At 41.8% G+C, this 20,341-nt stretch overlaps 2 protein-coding genes across 2 annotated transcripts; both read right to left on the bottom strand.

The window, feature by feature from the left end:
- Positions 1–3,674: 3,674 nt before the first annotated feature.
- On the bottom strand, positions 3,675–4,239 carry LOC109920346 (profilin-3-like). The gene has a single exon (XM_020520387.2). The coding sequence runs from the start codon at positions 4,127–4,129 to the stop codon at positions 3,710–3,712; it is 420 nt and encodes a 139-aa protein (XP_020375976.2). The 5' UTR covers positions 4,130–4,239; the 3' UTR covers positions 3,675–3,709.
- Positions 4,240–5,710: 1,471 nt separating this feature from the next.
- lrpap1 (low density lipoprotein receptor-related protein associated protein 1) lies at positions 5,711–19,778 on the bottom strand. The gene is made up of 8 exons (XM_020520388.2): positions 19,749–19,778; positions 17,771–17,915; positions 16,579–16,709; positions 14,987–15,107; positions 11,150–11,305; positions 10,022–10,104; positions 7,737–7,913; positions 5,711–6,119 (listed from the first exon to the last, which is right to left on the bottom strand). The coding sequence occupies exons 1-8, from the start codon at positions 19,761–19,763 to the stop codon at positions 6,051–6,053; spliced, it is 897 nt and encodes a 298-aa protein (XP_020375977.2). The 5' UTR covers positions 19,764–19,778; the 3' UTR covers positions 5,711–6,050.
- Between the last annotated feature and the right edge of the window lie 563 nt (positions 19,779–20,341).

Here is a 20,341-nt window from a genome sequence, read left to right as displayed (position 1 = left end):
CCATTTTTCCTTGGTGGAACACAGTTTTAACACTGATTCTGATCCTACTGTCCTCAGTCTTGGTACTTGCCTCACATGATGTCCATACACACATACACCTTAAATAATGACCCTCCCTCACCCACCACCTTCCTGAAACTAATGGTACAGAGGCCAGTCAGCTTCTCTCCTGCTTTTCTGAGGTCAGACCAAATAACAATGTATTGAATCTGGGGAATCCTTGGGTTGTTATGGCCACATTACTCCCTAAATTAGCTGGTTGGGTCAACCTCCAGCATCTGTGCAGAACATGAACTATAAAGCGAATGCACCGAGATGCTGAACTGCAGAGCAGTGAATGTTAGTGGAAGCGAACGGTGGGCATTGTGAGGTCAAAATCGCTTGTTGTTGATCATTAAGCAGTCAACGCTTCATTTTTGCACATTGACTGCCCTGCTCCACAGTTTCACGACTTTAAGTAGTGGGGTGTCCATTATTAACCAATACCTCACTGATGGTGAAGGCTCTGTCTAGGGGGCCCTGCTCAAACCAGGGCACAGGAAGTTTGGTCAAGTCTAGGGAAGCCAATTGTCATTTCTTCTTGGCTATTATTTACTTCTCTCATGCCCCTGTCCTGAGGGCATTGATATCTTTGAGATGGATAAGCCAATGGCAACTGGCTAGCTTCAGTACATTGACAAAAGTGTCCATTTCTGATGACTTGTTTGAACATGTCTTTTGAGTGCAACAAAGCCTAGATGGATGCTGACACCAGTAAACTTGCAACAGGGATTACTACAAAGTATTTATAAGACAAAAACAGACCAATTGCCCCAACAGGTCCATGTTGGGATAATGGATAATTGGAATTATCTTTCCCCATCTTTGGCACTGGGCAGTAAGATCAGTTGCTGCATTGCTACAGCGAGCAGTTTGCTTGGCACAGATCAGGAATTGAACCTGGGACCTTCTGGTCTGTGTGGCTCAGTTTATGCACTGCCACTGACAAAACTGTTAGGAAAGGGAAATAGGAGTGGCTTTTAAGCAATTAAGCACTCAGGCATGTATTTTACTCTGCAGCTGCGAGTGGCAATGATTAATAGGCTGTTTACTATTTATAAACACAGAGGATGTGTTTTTACTCTCAATGTGTTTTAAGATAAAACTTCCATAGCACACAACGTTGTGATCAATGAAGAGTATATGCATTGTACCTGTTAAAATATCATTACTTGTTCTTTGGAGATTTGATGCGTTTTCAACACGTTGGTGATCTGACCTTTTCAATAAACAGTCATCGAGTTTGATCTGTTGGTGTCCAAGTTTGTTTTTAAAACTCTTTTCCCTTTCTTGGCAAACTCTATGCCTTGCATTGTGAAATCTTCCACACCATGTGATGCTGCACAAACCTCCAACATCAAATTGTTAAGCAAGCTTTCTGGAAAACGTCTCAGTCCACCAGAAGGATTTGACTGTGCCCAAGTGTAAAGACTGTGCCCAAGTGTAAAGACTGTGGGGTTGGAGAAGAACTTTACATCCCAATGACAGCTTAGGCTTCTGGAAGCATAAAATCAAATAGATTGGAGGGATGTGTTTATTGTGGAAGTTGTGCATAACAATTTCAAGAAGTTAGCACTTAATGAGGGTTTGCACAAAATTAATGAAAATACAGGGTATTTTAACATAACTATGACATTGGTTGAAAAGTGAGAGTAAGAATGAAGTTAATGAATTCTGATCAGCAAAATGTGCTATGGTGTTCCTCAGGGATATAGGGGAGGTAACGGCCTCATGTCGTTATTTGCTAGCTTATTGATCCAGTGACCTAGATCACATTCCAGAGACCTAGGTTCAAATCCTGCCACAGTAAATGGTGGATCTGAATTCAAAAAGGAAATCTGGCCTTGAGAGTCTAATGATGACCATGAAACCATTGTTTTGGATGGCAGTTTCTTTCTCTAAATGACATTAGTGAACCAGATAGGTTTTTCCAACAATTGACAAAGTAACAAGGTATAGATGAGGGCTTCATCAGCAGATAAAGGGATGGGTATGTTGGAGATTAATACAGATCACAGTCTCTTTTTATCACTCACAGATAGCAAGAACTGCAGGTGCTGGAGTCTGAGATAACACAGTAGGCCAGGCAGCATCAGAGGTGCAGGAACCTTGACGTTTCGGGTCAGGACACTTCTTCAGAAATGGGGAGGGGGAAGGCAGCTGGGAAATAGATGAGGGGTAGGGCTGGGGAAGGTAGGTGGGATGGTGAAAGGAGAGTGCAGGTAGGGAGTGGTGGGGATTGGTCAGTGGGATGGGTGGGGAGAGAGGTGGAGAGAAGATGGACAGGTTGTGTCAGGTCAAAGAGGTGGGGATAGAAGGAGCGTTGGTTATGGGATGAGGCCAGGGGGTGGGGAGATTTTAAAACTGGTGAAATCCATGTTTAGGCCATTGGGCTGTAGGCTCCCGAGGCGAAATATGAGGTGTTGCATCTCCAGTTTGGGGTGGTGTCATTGTGACACTGGAGGAAGCCCAGGATGGACAAGACACCCCCAGGAGTGGGAGGGGTGGAGGGTGTTGTGGGGGGGGTGTTAAAATGGTTGGCAACTGGAAGATGTTGTTTGTCACATACAGAACGCAGATGCTCTACGAAATGGTCTCACCGATGTAGAGGAGGCCACATTGGGAATAGCAGATACAGTAGACCAAGTTGACGGATGTACAGGTGAACCCCTGCCTAATATGAAAGGTTGATTTTGGGCCTTGAATAGAGATTGGTGGGGCGGTGAGGGGGTGGAGAGAAAGAGGTATAGGGGCAGGTGGCCTGTGGTTGCAGGGAAGGATGCCGGGGTTTGTGGGGAGCGTGGAGCGGACGAGGGAGTCACGGAGCATGATAAACGACATCACCTTCCAATCGCCAACCATTTTAACTCCCCTTCCCACTCCCTGGGTGACATGTCCATCCTGGGTTTCTCCAACACCACCTGCAAACTGGAGGAGCAGCACCTCATATTCCACCTCGGGAGCTTGCAGACCAATGGCCTAAACATGGATTTCACCAGTTTTAAAATCTCCCCACTGGCTTCATCCCATGTCCAACCCTCCCTCTCATTCCCGCCTCCTTGACCTGACACAACCTGTCCATCTTCTCTCCCGCCTATCTGCCTCTCCCACCTCACTGACCAATCCCCACCACTCCCTACGTGCACTCACCTATCACCATCCTACCCCTCCTCCCTCTCTTTATTTCCCAGATCCCTTCCCCCTCCCCCATTTCTGAAGAAGGGTCCCGATCTCAAACGTCAAGTTTCCTGCTCTTCTGATGTTGCCTAGCCTGCTGTGTTCCTCCAGCTCCACACGGAGTTGCCTGTGATCTGTACTATTAGCAGGGAAACAAAGAATTTACATGACAATGAGTATTATGAGTCATTTCAGGGATAATTACATGTTGGGCCAGATTTATCAGTTTCCAGGACTACTGTTTGGTATTTCCTTCCAATCTGCAGTTGTTTGTGCTGCTGCCTATCATTCAAAATATCAGGTATCAATATTGAGCAGGGGAGTATCTGCAACATGGAGAATTCTGTTCCACTCAATATTAAAATAATAACTATTATACACACTTTTGAACAGAAACCTTGGAGTAACTTTAAAAAAAGTTCTAATGCAGTAAGAAAAAAGCATCAAAAAAAAAAAAATTAAGGTTTTACCAGCTTTATTTCACTCATGGGAATTAGATGTTACCATTTCTGTTTAGGGAATCCACTAAATCATGCATCTTTTTGTTCACAACCCCTCCATGAACTCCTTTCTGTCCCATCAGAAACATCAGAGCGTTGGATGATTTGCCAATACAGATGCTCTTTCCTTCATCACCCAGTGTCCTGACATCCATCGAGGGGTTCTTCTCCAGCAGCATATTGTCCCGGATGATTGAGTACTTCTTCCCACCGATGGTGATCCCGTTTTGGAGGATTGACTTTCTGTCTTTGTCAATGATCACTTCGATCTCCTGAGATGTAATCTGGCCCAGCACACCATCACTCCTGCACGCCCAAATCTGTTTGTTTTTGGGGGTGCATCCAACGATGGCAACATCTGCAATGGTGCTGTCTTGTAGAACTGTTGCTACATATTCTTTCCAGTCCAGCATTTTCCTCTTTTAACCAGAATAAAAAGACAATGTGCTTGCACCCTGAGGGAAGGCTGGAAAATGAAGCCACCGACCAGCACAGGGTAACATCTGATGTCATGCAACCTTTGTGACATTGCCTTTACACAAGTATTGAATGTGGAGACTTTTCTTGACACAGCCCATCCCCCAAGTTTGCTTATTTCATTTCAGCCTTGGGGTTTCTCTCATAGTTGCATGTTCCGAAGGCAGATGAGAAACTTGGAAACCTACAAGATCTCTTCAACAGTCTTCACTTTGATCCTGTGGAGGTTGTAGGGCTGCATGTTAAAAGAAGAAGGTGGCTTAGTGGTTAGCACTGTTGCCTCACAGCACCAGGGAACCCGGTTCAATTCCAGCCTCTGGCAACTGTGTGAAGTTTGCACATTCTCCCCGTGTCTGCGTGGGTTTCCTCCGGCTTCCTCCCACAGTCCAAAGATGTGCAGGCTAGGTGGATTGGCCGTGCTAAATTGCCCGTAGTGTTCAGTGATGTGAAGCTTACGTGGGTTATAGGGGGATGGGTCGGTGTGGACTTTTGAGCCAAAGAGCCTCTTTCCACACTGTGGGGATTCTATGATCTATGATCTAAGAAGGGGGATGGTATGAAAACACAAGGACCAGCATTTAAAAAGAAAACATCAGTTGCATTTGGAAGACTTGAATCCAATTAAGTCTGCGGCATTATGGAGGTGAAAAACTGAAGGCGGGGACAGGTTGCCAGAAGCTCACTGCCAGGCCAGAATGATGGGTAGGCAAGGAAGCGGCAAAGGTACAAATTTTGTCACGGTGGTCATCAGTTGCCCCCATCATTCCCCAGAGGAAATTAACTCAAACGAAAAACAGGTTATTGCACGAGTGATCATCAAGCATCTGGTTATGGTTTAAAGTCTGTCCTGCCTATGACCCCGTAACACCAGACTCCCTTGATATCAAAAGTCTAACTTAGTCTTGAATAAAATTAAAGACCCAGCCTCCACTACCTTCTGGAGAAGAGAGTTCCAGACACCAATGACACTCAGGGTATAAAAAAAATCATATCTGTCTCAAGGGGAGGCACTCTTACTCAAACTAAGTTCCCAAGTTTTAGTCTGCCCCACAACATCTGATGGGCATCAAAATCTTGTAGCTTAGGAGTTGCGCACAGCAGGCACTGACAAAACAACAGATACTGACTGATTAATCTGTTTTAAAAATATTCGCCGAGGGTTAAATATTGGTCAGGATATTGGGGAGATCTCCACTGCTGCACTTTGAATAAAGTCAGGGGATCTTTTACATCCATCGGGGGGTGGGGTGGGTAGACAGGGGTGGCCCAGAATTTCAGTTTAACCACACAACTCCGCACTGTAGTGGACTGTTAGACCGGATTATATTAGACACATTGCACTTTAGAGAGGGTGATGTCACCTTCATAGGATTTCTGCACTTCTTTTACAAAGTTCACCTCTGAAGACAGGTCTAGGTCGGTAAAACTAATTTGTTGGTCTGTAGTAGGTTGTTTCAAACCCTGCCTACAGATCTAAAAATGAGAGTGAATAGGCAGCAACAATACAAATACCAATGTACAGAAACTTATGAGTTTAATTTACAAAACACATTCATTACGGAAATGATTCATCATGACCTGATAAACTCAATTCAAATCAAAGCAGTTATGTAAAGAAGCACCTTCATTAACAGCATGTAGTTCAGTACGAGTAACAGAATATAACAAGCTTTTTGATTGTGCTCCAATTCTGGTGTTTCCAATGATTTGTACAAAAGAGGCGAATCATCACAGAAATTAAGTTATGGTCGAGTGCATCCATTAAAACCTGGTGACTTATATCCAGTCTAAACAACTGTTAATTGTATCTTCCAGCTATAGAAATACAGCAGTTCCAGGTTTTAGGCAGAACAGGAATCATAGTTCATTGTGGTTTAGCCCTCCCTTTGACAATCTAGCCAGAAGATCTTGCATGTGTTTCTTGACCTGAAACAAGATGACAGAAGTATTATATTTTCTTGTACAAGCTATTCTTTGCAAACTGAGTAAAAACTGTACATTTGAATGTACATTGTTCTCTGTAGAGGTATTTATACTTGCTGAGGTTCGGCTCCATGGACAGCAACAAAATAGCTAATCCTCAGGCGAGTGCTCTGGCATGGAATGTGCAAACTGTTCAAACATGTGGGGATTCTGTCACTACCCAAAGAAGGCACCTGAAATAACCAGTGCCCATTTGTAACCACAGGATGTCAGTATCATAGGGACGGATTAACTTGGAGAATAAAACAAAGGAGGAAGTTTAATCACAGCCTTACAAAGTTACTGGAACAGCAGCATTTAGCACATTAACACAGACACCTTTACCTCATCTTTTCCCTCAAATAAATGTAACAACACTAAGTTCAGATTTACTTAAAAGTCAAGCTGCCAAAGAACCACAAGGCTTTAAGACAAAGCAGTAGAAGAAAGCCATTCAGACAATCGAGTCTGCTCCACCATCCAAGTTGATCATGGCTGATCTGATAATCCTCATCCCAGAGGGTGGTGGGAATCTGAAATGCCCTGTCTGGGAGGGTAGTTGAGGCAGGAAACGTAACCTTTAAAATGATGAGCACTTGAAATGTCAGAACATTTGAGGCTATGGGCCTAGTGCAGGAAAGTGAGACTAGTGTAAGGAGTAGGCAGTTTTGGTAGCACAGACTTGATGGGGCAAAGAGCCCCTTCTGTACTGTATGATACTAAGATCTCTACTTTCCTGCCTTATCCCGATAGCTTTTGATTCCCCTCCTGATTAAAAGTCAATCTCAGCCTTGAATATACTTAATGACACAGCCTCTACAGCCTTCTGTGGTAAAGAATTCCGCAGATTCACTACCCTCAGATGAAATTCCTAATCTGTTTTAAATGACCAGGGATTATGCCTTCTGGTCCTAGATTCTCCCACAAGGGAGAACAACCTCCCCACACTATCCTGTCAAGCCTCTTAAGAATCCTGAATGCTTCAATAAAGTCTCCTCTCATTCTTCTAAACTCCAACAAGTGCAGGCCTAATCTACTCTACCTCTCCTCACATAGTATCAACCTAGGGATCCTTCTATCTACTGTGTCCAATGCCAGTATACTTTCTCATAGATACGGGGACCAAAATTGCTCATAGTATTCCAGGTGTGGTCCAACTAGTGCCTTGAATATCTTTAGCAAGACCTCCCTATTTTTATACATCATTTGAAATAAAGAGCCTATAAATAATAGCAGACTGGATAAGACAGGAGTTCAAAAAGTGTTTGTGTTATTAAGTGATCTGTCATTTAAAACATTAAACTGGGATCAGGCCTGCCATCTCAGTTGAGTGCAAAACAGCCCATGGCTGCTACTTCGAAGAACAATGAGAAGTTCTCCCCAGTGACCTGGACTAATCATCCTTTAATTAATGTCACTGAAGACAAATAATCTAGTCATTATTGCAATTGCTATTTTTAAAATCTCATTGTGCACAAATTGGGTTCCTTGCCACAGTCAACAACAAACATTATAACAGGCTTTTCCAAAAGAGCTAGAACACTTATTTTAAAGACAGGCATAACAAAGGCACTCATTTACCTTGTACCCAAGTTCCTTTGTCTTTTCCGTTAGCATTGCATACTTCTCCTTGTTCCTGGATAAGTGTTCCTTGTCCCCAATTGTCTCCACATGTTTCAGCTTCTGATGGGATAAATCTAACTGTTCTTGATAATGCTGGTGCTTCTCAATCTTTGTCTCAAAGTGCTTCAGTTCCTCCTGCCATTAGGGAAAATATAAGGTGGTCACACATACTGCTCAAGAACAGTGGAAAGCAACAGGCAAAACCACTCTGACTACAAAATAAACGTTGTGATAGAAGTAGACAGGTTGTGCATTACGACGACATCCTGGAAGAAATTGTTTAGCTCAAGGGGATACTGGAAAATAAATCCTTCGAATGACATGAGGTGTTTTTATTTTAAAAGACAAATATAGCTGTCGGACATGAAGGGGTTCATTTACACCAAATACAAGTGAGACAGAAATTTGTGTACACGGCTTGGTTCCTGCTTATTAGAAGTTCTTTACATTCCTGGATACAAAACTTTCACCAAGGTCACCACTAACTTGGAAAAACATAGAATCAGGAGTATGCTGTCTAGGTCCATTACCTATGCACCTCATGTGCCTAACCCTGTATACCATGGGTAATCAGAAATCAATCTCCACCTTCAGCATAGTCAAAGACTGAGATTCCAATGCCCTCTGAGGTACAGAATTCCAAAGGTTCACAATATTCCAAGTTAAAAAAAAAAATTCTCATCTTGGACCTAAGTAGCATCCCCCTTATTCTTTTAAAAGAAAAGAACTGTGGATGCTGGCGATTTGGAACAAACAGAAAATAAACAGAAATTGCTGAAGAAACTCAGTAGTTCTGGCAGCAACTATGAAGACCGAAACAGAGTTAATGCTTCAACTCCAGTAACCCTTCTTCAGAACTGATAGTAACTAGAAAAAGATATTATAAATGATGATGACAGGGGTTGTGGGACAAGTGAGCAAATAGATGGAGAGTTAAAGTGTGCAGAAAACAGGAAGAAAGAATCTCCTATTTGATTCAAAACAGTCCCAAAAGGTCTAGTCATACAGAATCAGACCCTTCTGTCCAACTCGTCCATGCTGACCAGATATCCTAAGTTAAACTAGTCCTATTTGCCAGCATTTGGTCGATATCCCTCTAAACCCTTCCTATTCAAATACCCATCCAGATGCCTTTGAAATGTTGGGAATTGTACCAGCCTACACCACCTCCTCTGGCCACTCTTCTGGCAGCTCCTTCCATGCACCAATCACCCTCTGCATGTAAAAGTTGCCCTTGAGGCCCCTTTTAAATCTTTTCCCTGTCACCATAAACCTATGCTCTCTAGTTTTGGCCTCCTCTACCCGGATGAAAAGACCCGACTATTTCCCCTACCCATGCCCCTCATGATTTTATAAACCTCTATAAGGTCACTCCTCAGCCTTCAATGCTCCAGGGAAAATAGCCCCAGCCTATCAGCCTTTCCCTGCAGCTCAAACCCTCCAAACCTGGCAACATCCTTGTAAATCTTTTCTGAACCCTTTCAAGTTTAACAACATCTTTCCTATAGCAGGGAGACCAGAACTGAATGCATTATTCCAAAAGTGGCCTCACCAACATCCTGTCCAGTTGCAACAGGACCTCCCAGTCCCCATGCTCAATGCACTTACCACTGACTAATTGATTTCAAGCTTTTAGTAACACAGACCTCGCACTTCTCAAGGTTTATACTCTATGCGTTACTATAAAAGCGACTTTAATGCAATAAAACATTCTCAGATGTATCACATTAGGAGTTCAGCAAAATCTTTTTCTGCTGAGTTACACAATGAACTATTAAGACAGATAACCAAAAACTCGGACACAGAGATTTATTTTAAAGGATGGTCTTAGGGAGAGAGCGTGAGAGGGGGCAAAATGGAGAGGTTTATGGGAGGAATTTCAGAACTTATGGCCTAGCAGCTGAAGGCATAAAAATCATTGATCCCAAGGAGGCCAGAATTGGAAAAACACAGTCCTCGGAAAGTTGTAGGGTTTCAGGAAATTAGAGATAGTGAACGACGAGGCCATGAAGCAATTTGAAAATAAGGACCATCATTTTAAAACTGCACTAACGATTAGCAGCAAGCACAAATGGGTGAATGGGACTTGGTAGGATTTAGAATACATCATATCTGCAAACAAAGAATTCTAGAGGGCCACTTTCAGAGATTCTTCCCTCCAGTTAGTTTCCTAGAGGGTGGGAAGGGAGGAGAAATAAAGTGTGAAAGTAGTCAGTCAATGACTGAACAATCCTGCAGTTTACCTTAATGGAATCTAGCTCATCCTCAGTGAAATTTGACCGCTTTGCCATATCCCACAGTTCAAGCACTCTTGGCTCAGAAAAATCTAATGGACAAGAGAGAAGAAAAAAAAAACAAATTTCACTGAAACAAGTACAAACCCAACGAAGAGGACACTTCGACAAAAGTTTTCTGAAGAGTGACAGTCACTGTTGGATTGCTATTTTGCTTTCACAGCAGAACTCCACATTTCTGGCTGGGTCTTCTGGGCCAGTATTTTCAGAAAAATGGAATGATTTTCCATTGGAGAATGCTGTCAGTGGAGGGAGCCATTAGTATAGTTTTAAGAGGAGTTAAATTTTCATCAAACTTTTCCGGTCTAACTACTCTACGTGAATCAGAGACATTTTGTGGAGGGTCCTGTGGAACAGAAGCACTTCCTTCAAACTTCTTGGGCAATTCCTATAAAGTCAGCGCATTGTAACTTCAGACAGGCTCCAACGTGCATCTCTGGTTATATGCCCAGAAATATTATTATTTGAAGTGGCTGCTCCTGGGAGGTTGAGTTCTGCTGGTTAGGAATGCTAAAACACTAGGGCACTGTATTAGGATAAAGAGCTAATCTTTAAGAATTGACTTGAGAAATTACTTCACTCAAAAAGTTGTGGATGTCCACTGCAGTATATATTTAAGGCTGGGATAGATAGGTTTTCAGTCTCTCGGGGAATCAAGGGATATGAGGAACTGAAGCCCACGATCAGCCATAATTGTACTAAATGGTTCAGCAGACTCAACAGGCCATGAGGGCTATTTCTATTCCTTTTTATTATGTTCTTGTATGCCTACAGAACAAAAGAAATGGGAGCAGGAATGGGCCATGATAGCTTAAGCCTCTCCATCCACTTAACAAGAACATGTTTCCACTTTCTTACTTGATGCGTACATCCCTCAATTCCCTGATAGATTCAATGGATGAAGAAGCTCTATAAAGGCAAGTATCTTTTCTTTCTCTTCAAGCTTTCGATTTTTTTCTCCCCCTCGATTGAGACTCATGTGAGTCAACCTGAAAGGAATAAGCACCACCCCAACCTCCCAAAAAAGCAGCTATCAAGGAAACAATGTACTATTCAAGCAAAGAAAAGGAGCCTTACCACTGTCCTCATCATAACCATGGTGAATGAGTTTGCGCAAACGCTCAAAACTTGCTTGAACATTACGGTGCTTATCCTTCAGCTCTGCATGTTTGGAGTGGAGCAAATCTTCTTTCACATGGGCTTCCGAAGGGCTGATCACATTCTGATAAATGTCTGCCGAAAACATAGAATTGTGTTTTATTTTAAAAAAAAAACCTGCCTGTACGTGAGAAGTATAGAGTCATACAGCCTTTACAACTAGCTGCACAAATTTATATCAGAAGTGAATGCACAATTTCCATCTTCTACCCTTTCTCAAGCCTGATTAATGTTTTGGTTTGAGTCTTTACCCAAATCTGTCTGAAAAGTGGTACTACTTGGTTTCAATACATTTTCTGGTAAAAGATTCAATCATATATTTTTGTTTCATGTCTGGTATTAACTGGAACACATATTTGCTGTTGCAGGTTCACTAACAAAAAACCCTGAAACTGCACCATAATTTAAAATTTTTGTCATAGCTCCTTAACATTTGTTCCTTCAGTCTTAAAATTTCAAATATCACATCATAACCTAGGTATAAAAATATTCAAAATTGTTGGACAGGAAAAGGCGAACTGGTATTAAGTCAGTTCCATACATATGGTGCCTGGAGAACCGTGAATAGAAATGCCCATTTCAGAAACAGAATTGATATGATGCAGGTTTTTGCTGTTGGGCCCATCGTATCTGCACTAGCTCTCTAAGTGAGCATCTCACTTAAAGCTGTTTGCATGCCTTTCCTGTATAATTCTGCACACACTTCCTTTTCAGATGGGTGGAACGGTGGCTGTGGTTAGCACTGCTGCCTCACAGAACCAGGGACCCAGGTTCACTTCCAGCCTCTGGTGATTGTCTGTGTGAAGTTTGCACATTCTCCCCAAGTATGCATGGGTTTCCTCCGGGTGCTCCAGTTTCCTCCCACAGTCCAAAAATGTGCAGGTTGGATGGATTAGCCATGCTAAATTGCCCACAGGGTCCAGGGATGTGCAGGGCAGGTGAGTTATAGGAAATGCAGGGTTATAGGGGTGGGTCTGGGTGGGATGCTCTTCGGATGGTCGGTGCGGACTGGATGGATCGAATGGCCTGCTTCCACACTCTAGGGATTTGATGATTCTATTCTATGATAACATTAACAAAATAATATCCTTCTGAATGTTTCAATTGAACCTATGTCAAACACACCCTCAGGCAATACTTTCCTTATGAGGCCTAATTCTCATGAGGAAAATCATTTTCAGTACTTCTGATTCTCTTACTCATTACTTTAAACCTGGGCCCTCTCATTCTCAATATGTTCTCCACATCTGCTTCTCAGACTGTTTCATTTTTCTTTATTCATTCACAGGATGAGGGCGTCGCTGGCTAGGCAGCATTTATTGCCCATCCCTAACTGCCCAGACGGCAGTTTCCTTCCCTAAAAGGACATTAGTGAACCAGATGGGTTTTTCCCGATAATTGGCAATGGACTCACGGTCATTGTTAGATTCTTAGTTTATTTATTAAGATATTTAACAAATTCAAATTCCACCATCTGCCATGGCTGGATTCGAACCCCGGTCCCCAGAACCCTGGGTCTCTGGATTAACAGTCCAGCGATAATACCACTCGGCCATCTCCTCTCCAAGAAAGAGGGGAGGCAAAGGTCCTCAAATTCTGCAATCTAGCTTCATAACTAAAATCCTTCACTTGTGGAATGATCCTCACAAACCTCCCCTCCACTGTCTCCAAAGCTTTCACATCCTTTCCAAGTGTAAAGCCCAGAACTAGATGAAATATTCCAGCTGAGGTCAAACTACTGTCTTATACAGGTTCAGCAAAACCTACTTGCTCTTGTCCTCAATGCCTTATTAACTGCTGTCTTGACGTGCCATCCTTACTTACTCATGTTTATATACACCAAAGTTGCCCTCACCTCTCGAATTTTTACCCTTTATATAGTTTCTCCATGTTCATCAGGCCAAAATGTAACAACAGTGCATTGAAGTTCATCTGTCACCTATCATTCTGTTCCTCTGAAGTTCTGCACCATGCTCCTCACAGGTTACAGTGTTTCCAAGTTTTGTATCACCCGAAAATTTGGAAATTGTTCCTTGCACACCAAGAACCAGATCATTAATTTTTACCTGTAAAAGCAAAAGTCACATCACTGAACCCTAGGACACCTCACTACAGTCTTTTCCCAACACACAAAAGACTATTAGGAGCGGCACAGTGGCTAGCATTGCTGCCTCACTGCGCCAGGGACCTGGGTTCGATTCCACCCTCAGGCGACTGCGTGGGTTTCCTCCGGGTGCTCTGGTTCCTCCCACAGTTCAAAGATGTGCAGGCTAGGTGGACTGGCCATGTTAAATTGCCTGTAGTGTTCAGGGATGTGTAGCTTAGGTGGGTTATAAGGGGATGGGTCTGGGTGGGATGCTCCAATGGTCGGTGTGGACTTGTTGGGCCGAAGAGCCTGTTTCCACACTGTAGGGATTCTATAAATTCTAAAAAATTCTATAAATAACCATTACTCATTTTTTGTCATAGCCAATTTTTGATGCACATTGCTACTGTCCCTTTTATTCCATGAACTCTAACCTTGCTCATGTTTGTTGTGCGATACCGTATTGAACACCTTCTAGAAATCCATGTACAACAGTTCAACAACACTGTCTACGTTACTTTTTTTTAACAACTCCAGCAAGTTTGTTTAACATAATTTTCCTATAAGAAATCCCTGTTGACACTCCTTAATTAACCTTTATTCGCCCATGTGACTATTAATTTTGTCCCAAATTTCCGCCCCTGCAGCCGTAGCTTTATACAGCACGGAAATAGACTCTTCAGTCCAATTTGTTCATGCCAACCAGGCACTCTAAATTGATCTAGTCCCATTTGCCAACATTTGGTGCTTAACAGACTGGGACTGTCATAGTGTTAAGGGCTTGGATGGAGTGAAATTTAAGTGTGTACAAGAAAGATTTCTTATCCAATATGTGAATGTACCTTCTCGAGAAGAGCAAAACTTGACCTTTCCTTGGGAAATATGACAAGGCAAGTGACTGAGGTGTCAACAGGGGAGCACTTTGGGGCAAACGATCATAACTCTATTAGTTTTAAAATAGTTATGGAAAAGGAGAAACCTGATCTAAAAGTTAAAGTCTAATTTTGACCGATATTAGGCTTTCAAAAGTTGATTGGGGGAGGCTGTTTGCAGATAAAGATACAGTTGGGAAGTGGGAGGTCTCCAAAACGAGATAATGAAAGCTCAGAGGCAGTACGTTCCTGTTAGTGCAAAGGGAAAGGTCGGTAAGTGTAGGGAATGCTGGATGACTAGAGAAATTGAGGCTCTGGTCAAGAAAAAGAAGGAAGCATATATCAGGTATAGACAGCTGGGATTGAGTGAATCCTCGGAGGAGTACAAGGGCAGCAGGAGTATACTGAATAGGGAAATCAGGAGGGCAAAAAGGGGACATGAACAGTTTGCTGAAGAAGCAAAAAAAAACCACAGAAAATCCAGGGTCAATAAAGAGGGAAAATACACCTGAAATTTCCTTGATGACCTGCGCAGGCAATCACAACTAGAAAGTAGGAACACTGAAGGACCAATTGAAATTCCTGATCTAAATTTTAAATACAGACTCTTTTGTCCTTCCAAGTGAGTACAATTTGCAAAGGATGATCAAATAACAATTTTTTGTTAATAAATGCAACTAGGAAGCTGTGACAAGTCCACAGTAACTGAGAAATAATTTAGAAAAACTGACGGAGAACAATTATTCTCTATAATTGTTTAATCTGAAGTAATTCAGATGGTATTTTTAATGACAATACCTTCATTCCTGCTGACAGTCTCTCTCAGGATGTGGTACTCCTGGACTTTATCCTGGTGGTGTTGGAACTCTCGACGCAGCTTTCGAACCTCATCATCGCTAAATTTTCCAGATGTTGTTGCCTATCAAGAAGTCCAGGTTAAGCTGCTGTTGGTTAAAATTGTGTGAGACATGGTACTTGTGCTCTGTAGAATTTATCTTCAAAATTTCCACATTCATGAGAAAAGATTGTAACTTTAATTACAATTCAGTGGAAAACTTGCCCCATTGGTTGTCCAAGTCGGTTTACAGCAGAATTAATGCCACTTCCTGCCGGTCCGTTCACAACTATGCTAAATTGTTAGGGAGAAATTAAACTTCTTGTTTCAGTTATAAAAATAGTGCTTGAGCCTACAAAGATTGAAAAGATTCTGTAGAAGAGATGGCTGAGGGATGACATGATGAGGATCTTCTGTGGAGAAGCAAAGAGAAGCCTTCAATACAAAGAGCCACCAAAAACTCAGAATGCAGAAGGAAGTTCTCTCCCCGAAGTGTGGTGATAATGTGGATGTTGAGACTATACAGCAAGTTGAGACAAATAGTATAGATGCATTTAAAGGAGAACTAGATAAGCACAATGGAATCAAGAGTTTTGATAACAAGCACAAATGCCAAATAGTCTATTTCTATGTTGGACCTTCTGTGCAACTTAATGTTGACAAGTGTTATGTAATGCACTTTGAATGGAACAACATGGAAAGGCAGTATAATCTGAACGGTAGGACACAAGGAGTGTTTCTTTTTAAAAGGGCATTCACAGAATATGGACATCACTAACTGGCCAAAATGTATTGCCCTTCCCCAAATGCCCTTGAGAAAGTGGTTGTGAGCTGCTTTCTTGATCTCTCTAGTGTAGGAACATCCATAATGCTGTTCGGGAAGGAATTTCAGGATTTTGACACTGTAACACTGAAGTAACGGAAATATATTTTCAAATTAGGATCGTGTGCGGTTTGGAGAGCAACTTGCAGTTGACGATATTTCAATCTATTGCCTCTGTCAATTCTAGGTGGCATTTGTAAGATGCTGGTGCCTGTGTTGAATTTTGAAACTTTGTATGGGCATAAAGGTTGGTCAGAGGAGATTGTCACAGGGTGTGACATACAAGGTTAGTGTTTTCTAAAGCAAATGGGTCAGGTTCACAGAAAAGTGTAACTTTGCTAATTTACCATAACTGTTATATTAAAACTGAAGGCCTTCCGTTTCCAAGTATATGTAGGATTGTTTGATTTAACATCAGTGAAAGGCACAGTTTCAATGGCCTTTGCGTCAGAGCCAAATATTTGATCCCCTCTCCCCTGGATTCAATCTAATCCACAAACTGGTCCAGCTCACATAGTCAGTGAGTTAGGAATTAGCCATTTAGTAACGTAAAGTACTGAAAGCATCAAAGTAGTGACAGATGAATCTGGATTCCTTTTGCTGAAATATGCACAAGCCTACTTTACAGATGCGATAACTACCCATTTTGCTTTTTATTCCTTTGATTAATTTTAGGAGCTGTGCTGGCTGAAACAATTAGGAATGATACCAGTTTAAAGGCATACTACCAACCTTATTCCACAATTTCTCCAATTTTGGATCATCGAACACATCATTCTCGGAATCCATCGACTCTCTCAGATAATTAGTGTCCACAGACTCAGTATCCTTCCTTCCATCAAGTCTGTACTTTGTGAGGATTACTGAAGTGGAAAAAGAAACAGCAAAGTTCACTGGTTAGATTGTTTTATCTGCCACTTCAGTGCAGGACTAAAAGTGCTGCACTGTTAAAGGTGTCTTAATTCAGATGGGACATGAAAATCAATGCTACATACCATGTCATGAAGACATATGATCTAAGAGTGGAAGTAGGGCATTCAAGCCTACTTTGCCATTCAGTATCTTGATTGATTTGCATTTATAATGCCACATTCCAACCTACACCCAATACCTGTGACTTCCTTACGTAACAAGAATTTCTCTCTGCCTTAAAAATATTCAATGACCCTGCCTTCTGGGGCAGAGTTCCAAGGTCTCTCAACTTTCAAGAACAAAATTCTCATCTTGGTCCTAATTTTAAAACCAGGCCTCCTAGTTCTGGACTCAGCCACAAATGAAGCTTTCTTGCCAATTCGTCAAGACCAAAGAAAGCAGTCAAGGCCAAAGGCATTGTATGATTTCAAGAAAGAGGACCATGTGCTAAAAGGATTAAAGGATATGGGGAGAAAAAGCAGCAGTTGGACAGTCAGCCATAACTACAATGAATGGCAGAGCAAGCTGAAGGGCCTACTCCTGCTCCTATTTGTTATGTGAGACACCTCAGGAACATATATACTTCAATCAGGTCACTTCTCACTCTAACAACAGCGGAAATAAGCCCAGAGTAACCAACTTTTCCTGTCAAGATAATCTGCCCATTCTGGATATCAACCTGGTAAGCATTAAAGATTTGCTGCACTATTTTGAAGAGTAGGGCGCTCTTCCCACTGTAATTATATAAATATTCCTCAAATCAACATCACCAAAAAAAAGTCAATCATCTCATTGGTGTTTGTGGAAGCTTACCATGCACAAATTGATTGATGAGATTCCTTCAAAATGACTTTAAAATATTTAATCAGTTCTAAAGTGATTTGGGATGTCCTGCAGTTAAGAAGGCAATGCACGTGTTTTCCATTGTACACACACGAGTGCCTCGACCCACTCTCTCTCCCTGTGTCAGTATAAACCCTGCTTGGGAGTTTATAAAACACACGCAGTTTACCATTGAAGTTACGTCGCAGCCTAGCTTCCTTCTCGCCATCCTCATCGAGCCCATCGGCTTTCAACTTCTTCCAGTTCAGTTCATCCTTCTCCTGGATTTTCAAGTCACTGTGAAGCTCGGCTAGCTTCACAGGAGAGAACTGGAGCTATGGAAAGAAAGGAAAGTTATGGATTTCTTAATACCTGATGGAACTGGGTGTAGGAGATTGTAGATACCCACAAGTGAAGAGGACTGTGGGCTCATCTGATTGAGGTTTGTAGAATGTTTAATCAATATGGTAGACACAAAAAGACTATTTCATCTGGTTACTGAGAAAAAGCCTAAAGGAAACAGCAACTGAAAAAGAAGAATCATGTGAAGGGTTTAGAAATCTTGCATTCTTGCCCTTCAGCTCCTTCCAAAATATCATGGAGTGTGAGGCTATTGGGACTTTCAAAATTGCTACTGATAACAGCATTTTCTGGGAAAGGGTATGGAAAAAGAGAGTAAAGGTAAGGATACCAAGGCATGTGTCTCAGCAAAGGTCAAAACCCTTCAGAAGCGTAGAGAAAGAAATTCTTCAAAAACAAAGTTTACATTTTCCATAAATTAAACAGTTGTGTAGACAATTTCTGAAATAAGCTATATTGCCCATGCTCTTTATATCAGCACCGTCTCCTTTCAGAAATGTACTTGCAAAATTTACTGCATTTTAAAAGACAAATACACTTACAGGAGGCCCCTTAACATAGAAACCAAGAGCAGGCATAAGCCTTTCAGACCTTTGATCCTACTTTGTCATAGATACAGACCAGCCATGATCGTACTGACAGTGGCATATTCCTGCTTTCTCCCTGTATCCCTTGATGTCTTTAAAATCTAAAAATTAATCTAACACTTTCTTGAATATATTCAGTGACTTGGCTTCCACAGCCTTGTTGTAGAGAATTCCACGAGTCACTACTCTTTGAGTGAAGTGATCTTTCCTCTTCTCAGTTCTGAACGAACCACCCTGTAGCCAGAGACTGGTGTCCACCGGATCTACTCTGTTCTGTTAGCATTTTATGCATTTCAATCAGATCCCGTCATCCTTCTAAACTCTAGTGAATACAGGCCAGTCAAACCAATCTATCCTCATAGGACCTTCATTGTACAAGGGCACCCAGATCCCTTTGTACATCTACACTTCCCAAACATCAACTCTAGTTTTCTCTCTCTCTCTCTGCAGGTGCTGCCAGACCTGCTATATTTGTTTCAGATCTCCTGTATCGGCAGTATTTTGCTTTTACAGGAACAGTTAACTGTCAATCCTAGTTCTCAGGCCGGTGGCGTAACTTCTCTACTACCAAGCAATGTTCTAACAAATACCGTTTCCAAGTTGAAGAGTCAGACTGCAAATAATGTTTGCGAAACTGAAGGAGCTATGGACAGCCTGCTCATCAGAACTTGACATGGAAGGGTTAAACAACATCACGAGTTCGAAACACAGCCTTCCAGAAACACAAGTAATGGAACAGAAAATTCACTTCATGATAGAAAAGGAACACAAACTGAGATTTATACCAATCACAGCATCCTGATAGTATTATTAATTAATCTCAAAAGATTCTGATGAAACGGCTGTCACTAACTGAAAGCAGTGACTTATAAACGATTCATATAGTACCAGAGGACCATAGGGCAACTCTCTCATGACAGACAGCAAGAGAGATACGACTAGTGGTGGTTTAACCGGAGGGTCACCACACCTCAGGCAAGGTGCAAAGTTGAGACGGTGAAATCTTCATGATAACCTCAGTGCATTGTTGGAGTTACCCTGTCATTGAGCTAACAGCCATCCATATGGACCAAACAGCACAGCAGGAAGAAATTCCACTCCTCCAGAATGTGCGAAGTAGGAAAATAGATCAAATCCAAATTAAAATAAAAGATAAAAGGAGGGAAAAGTGCTGAAGATTTAAAATGAATATTAGAAAATTCTGGAAATATATAGGCTCACCAGTAACTGTTTCATGGGAGAATCTTTATCAGTCCACCAGGAGCTAAACCCTTTCTCGATAAGAGAGAGAGAGAGAGAGAGAGAGAGAGACAAACCTACAAAGAAAGCAAGCAAGAAAGAAAAAAAAGGAGAAACAGAAGAGAGTACTAGGTAGTAGTTTTTAAAAAATCCAAAAATGCCTCCTTGAAGTACTCTTGTGGCCAACTAACAGCAATAATGCCACCATGTTGATGTATTATAGTTAAATACGTTAATAATAAATGACACAAACTTTGAAAGATCAGAGTTCAAGCCAATTAACAGTCATTGTTAACCACAGATCAGTAATTATTTGCAAGTCATCTTTATTTTAATGAGTTACTATGTTAAACATCCACTATTATCTTTCTGTACAGCAAGGTACTGAATGACAGTTCTTGCAATATTGCAATGTTCTATGATCCAGAGAAACTAGTGAACTGAAGCATTGCTGAGATTCAGTGGACAGAATGTTCAATTCAGCCATGCTCCCCAAACCCAAGGTGGTACTCTAATGACTCAGCAGAATTTATTCACAAGCAGTTGAGCACACAGTCCTGAAAATTTCCAGGGAG

The sequence above is a fragment of the Rhincodon typus genome, chromosome 3 (genome assembly GCF_021869965.1).
Source record: "Rhincodon typus isolate 14 chromosome 3, sRhiTyp1.1, whole genome shotgun sequence".
Lineage (NCBI taxonomy): Eukaryota > Metazoa > Chordata > Chondrichthyes > Orectolobiformes > Rhincodontidae > Rhincodon > Rhincodon typus.
The sequence above is the reverse complement of the archived record's forward strand: the minus strand, read 5'-3'. Positions and strand labels throughout refer to the sequence as shown.

Excerpts from the sequence above, each read along its gene's own strand:
- LOC109920346 (XM_020520387.2), bottom strand. The coding sequence starts at position 4,129 with ATGCTGGACTGGAAAGAATATGTAGCAACAGTTCTACAAGACAGCACC.
- lrpap1 (XM_020520388.2), bottom strand. Across the intron at positions 11,306-14,986 it reads GACTGTCAGCAGGAATGAAG|ACATTTATCAGAATGTGATC; the intron begins GTATTGTCATTA and ends TGTTTTCGGCAG. Across the intron at positions 7,914-10,021 it reads ATGAGCTAGATTCCATTAAG|GAGGAACTGAAGCACTTTGA; the intron begins GTAAACTGCAGG and ends CCCTAATGGCAG.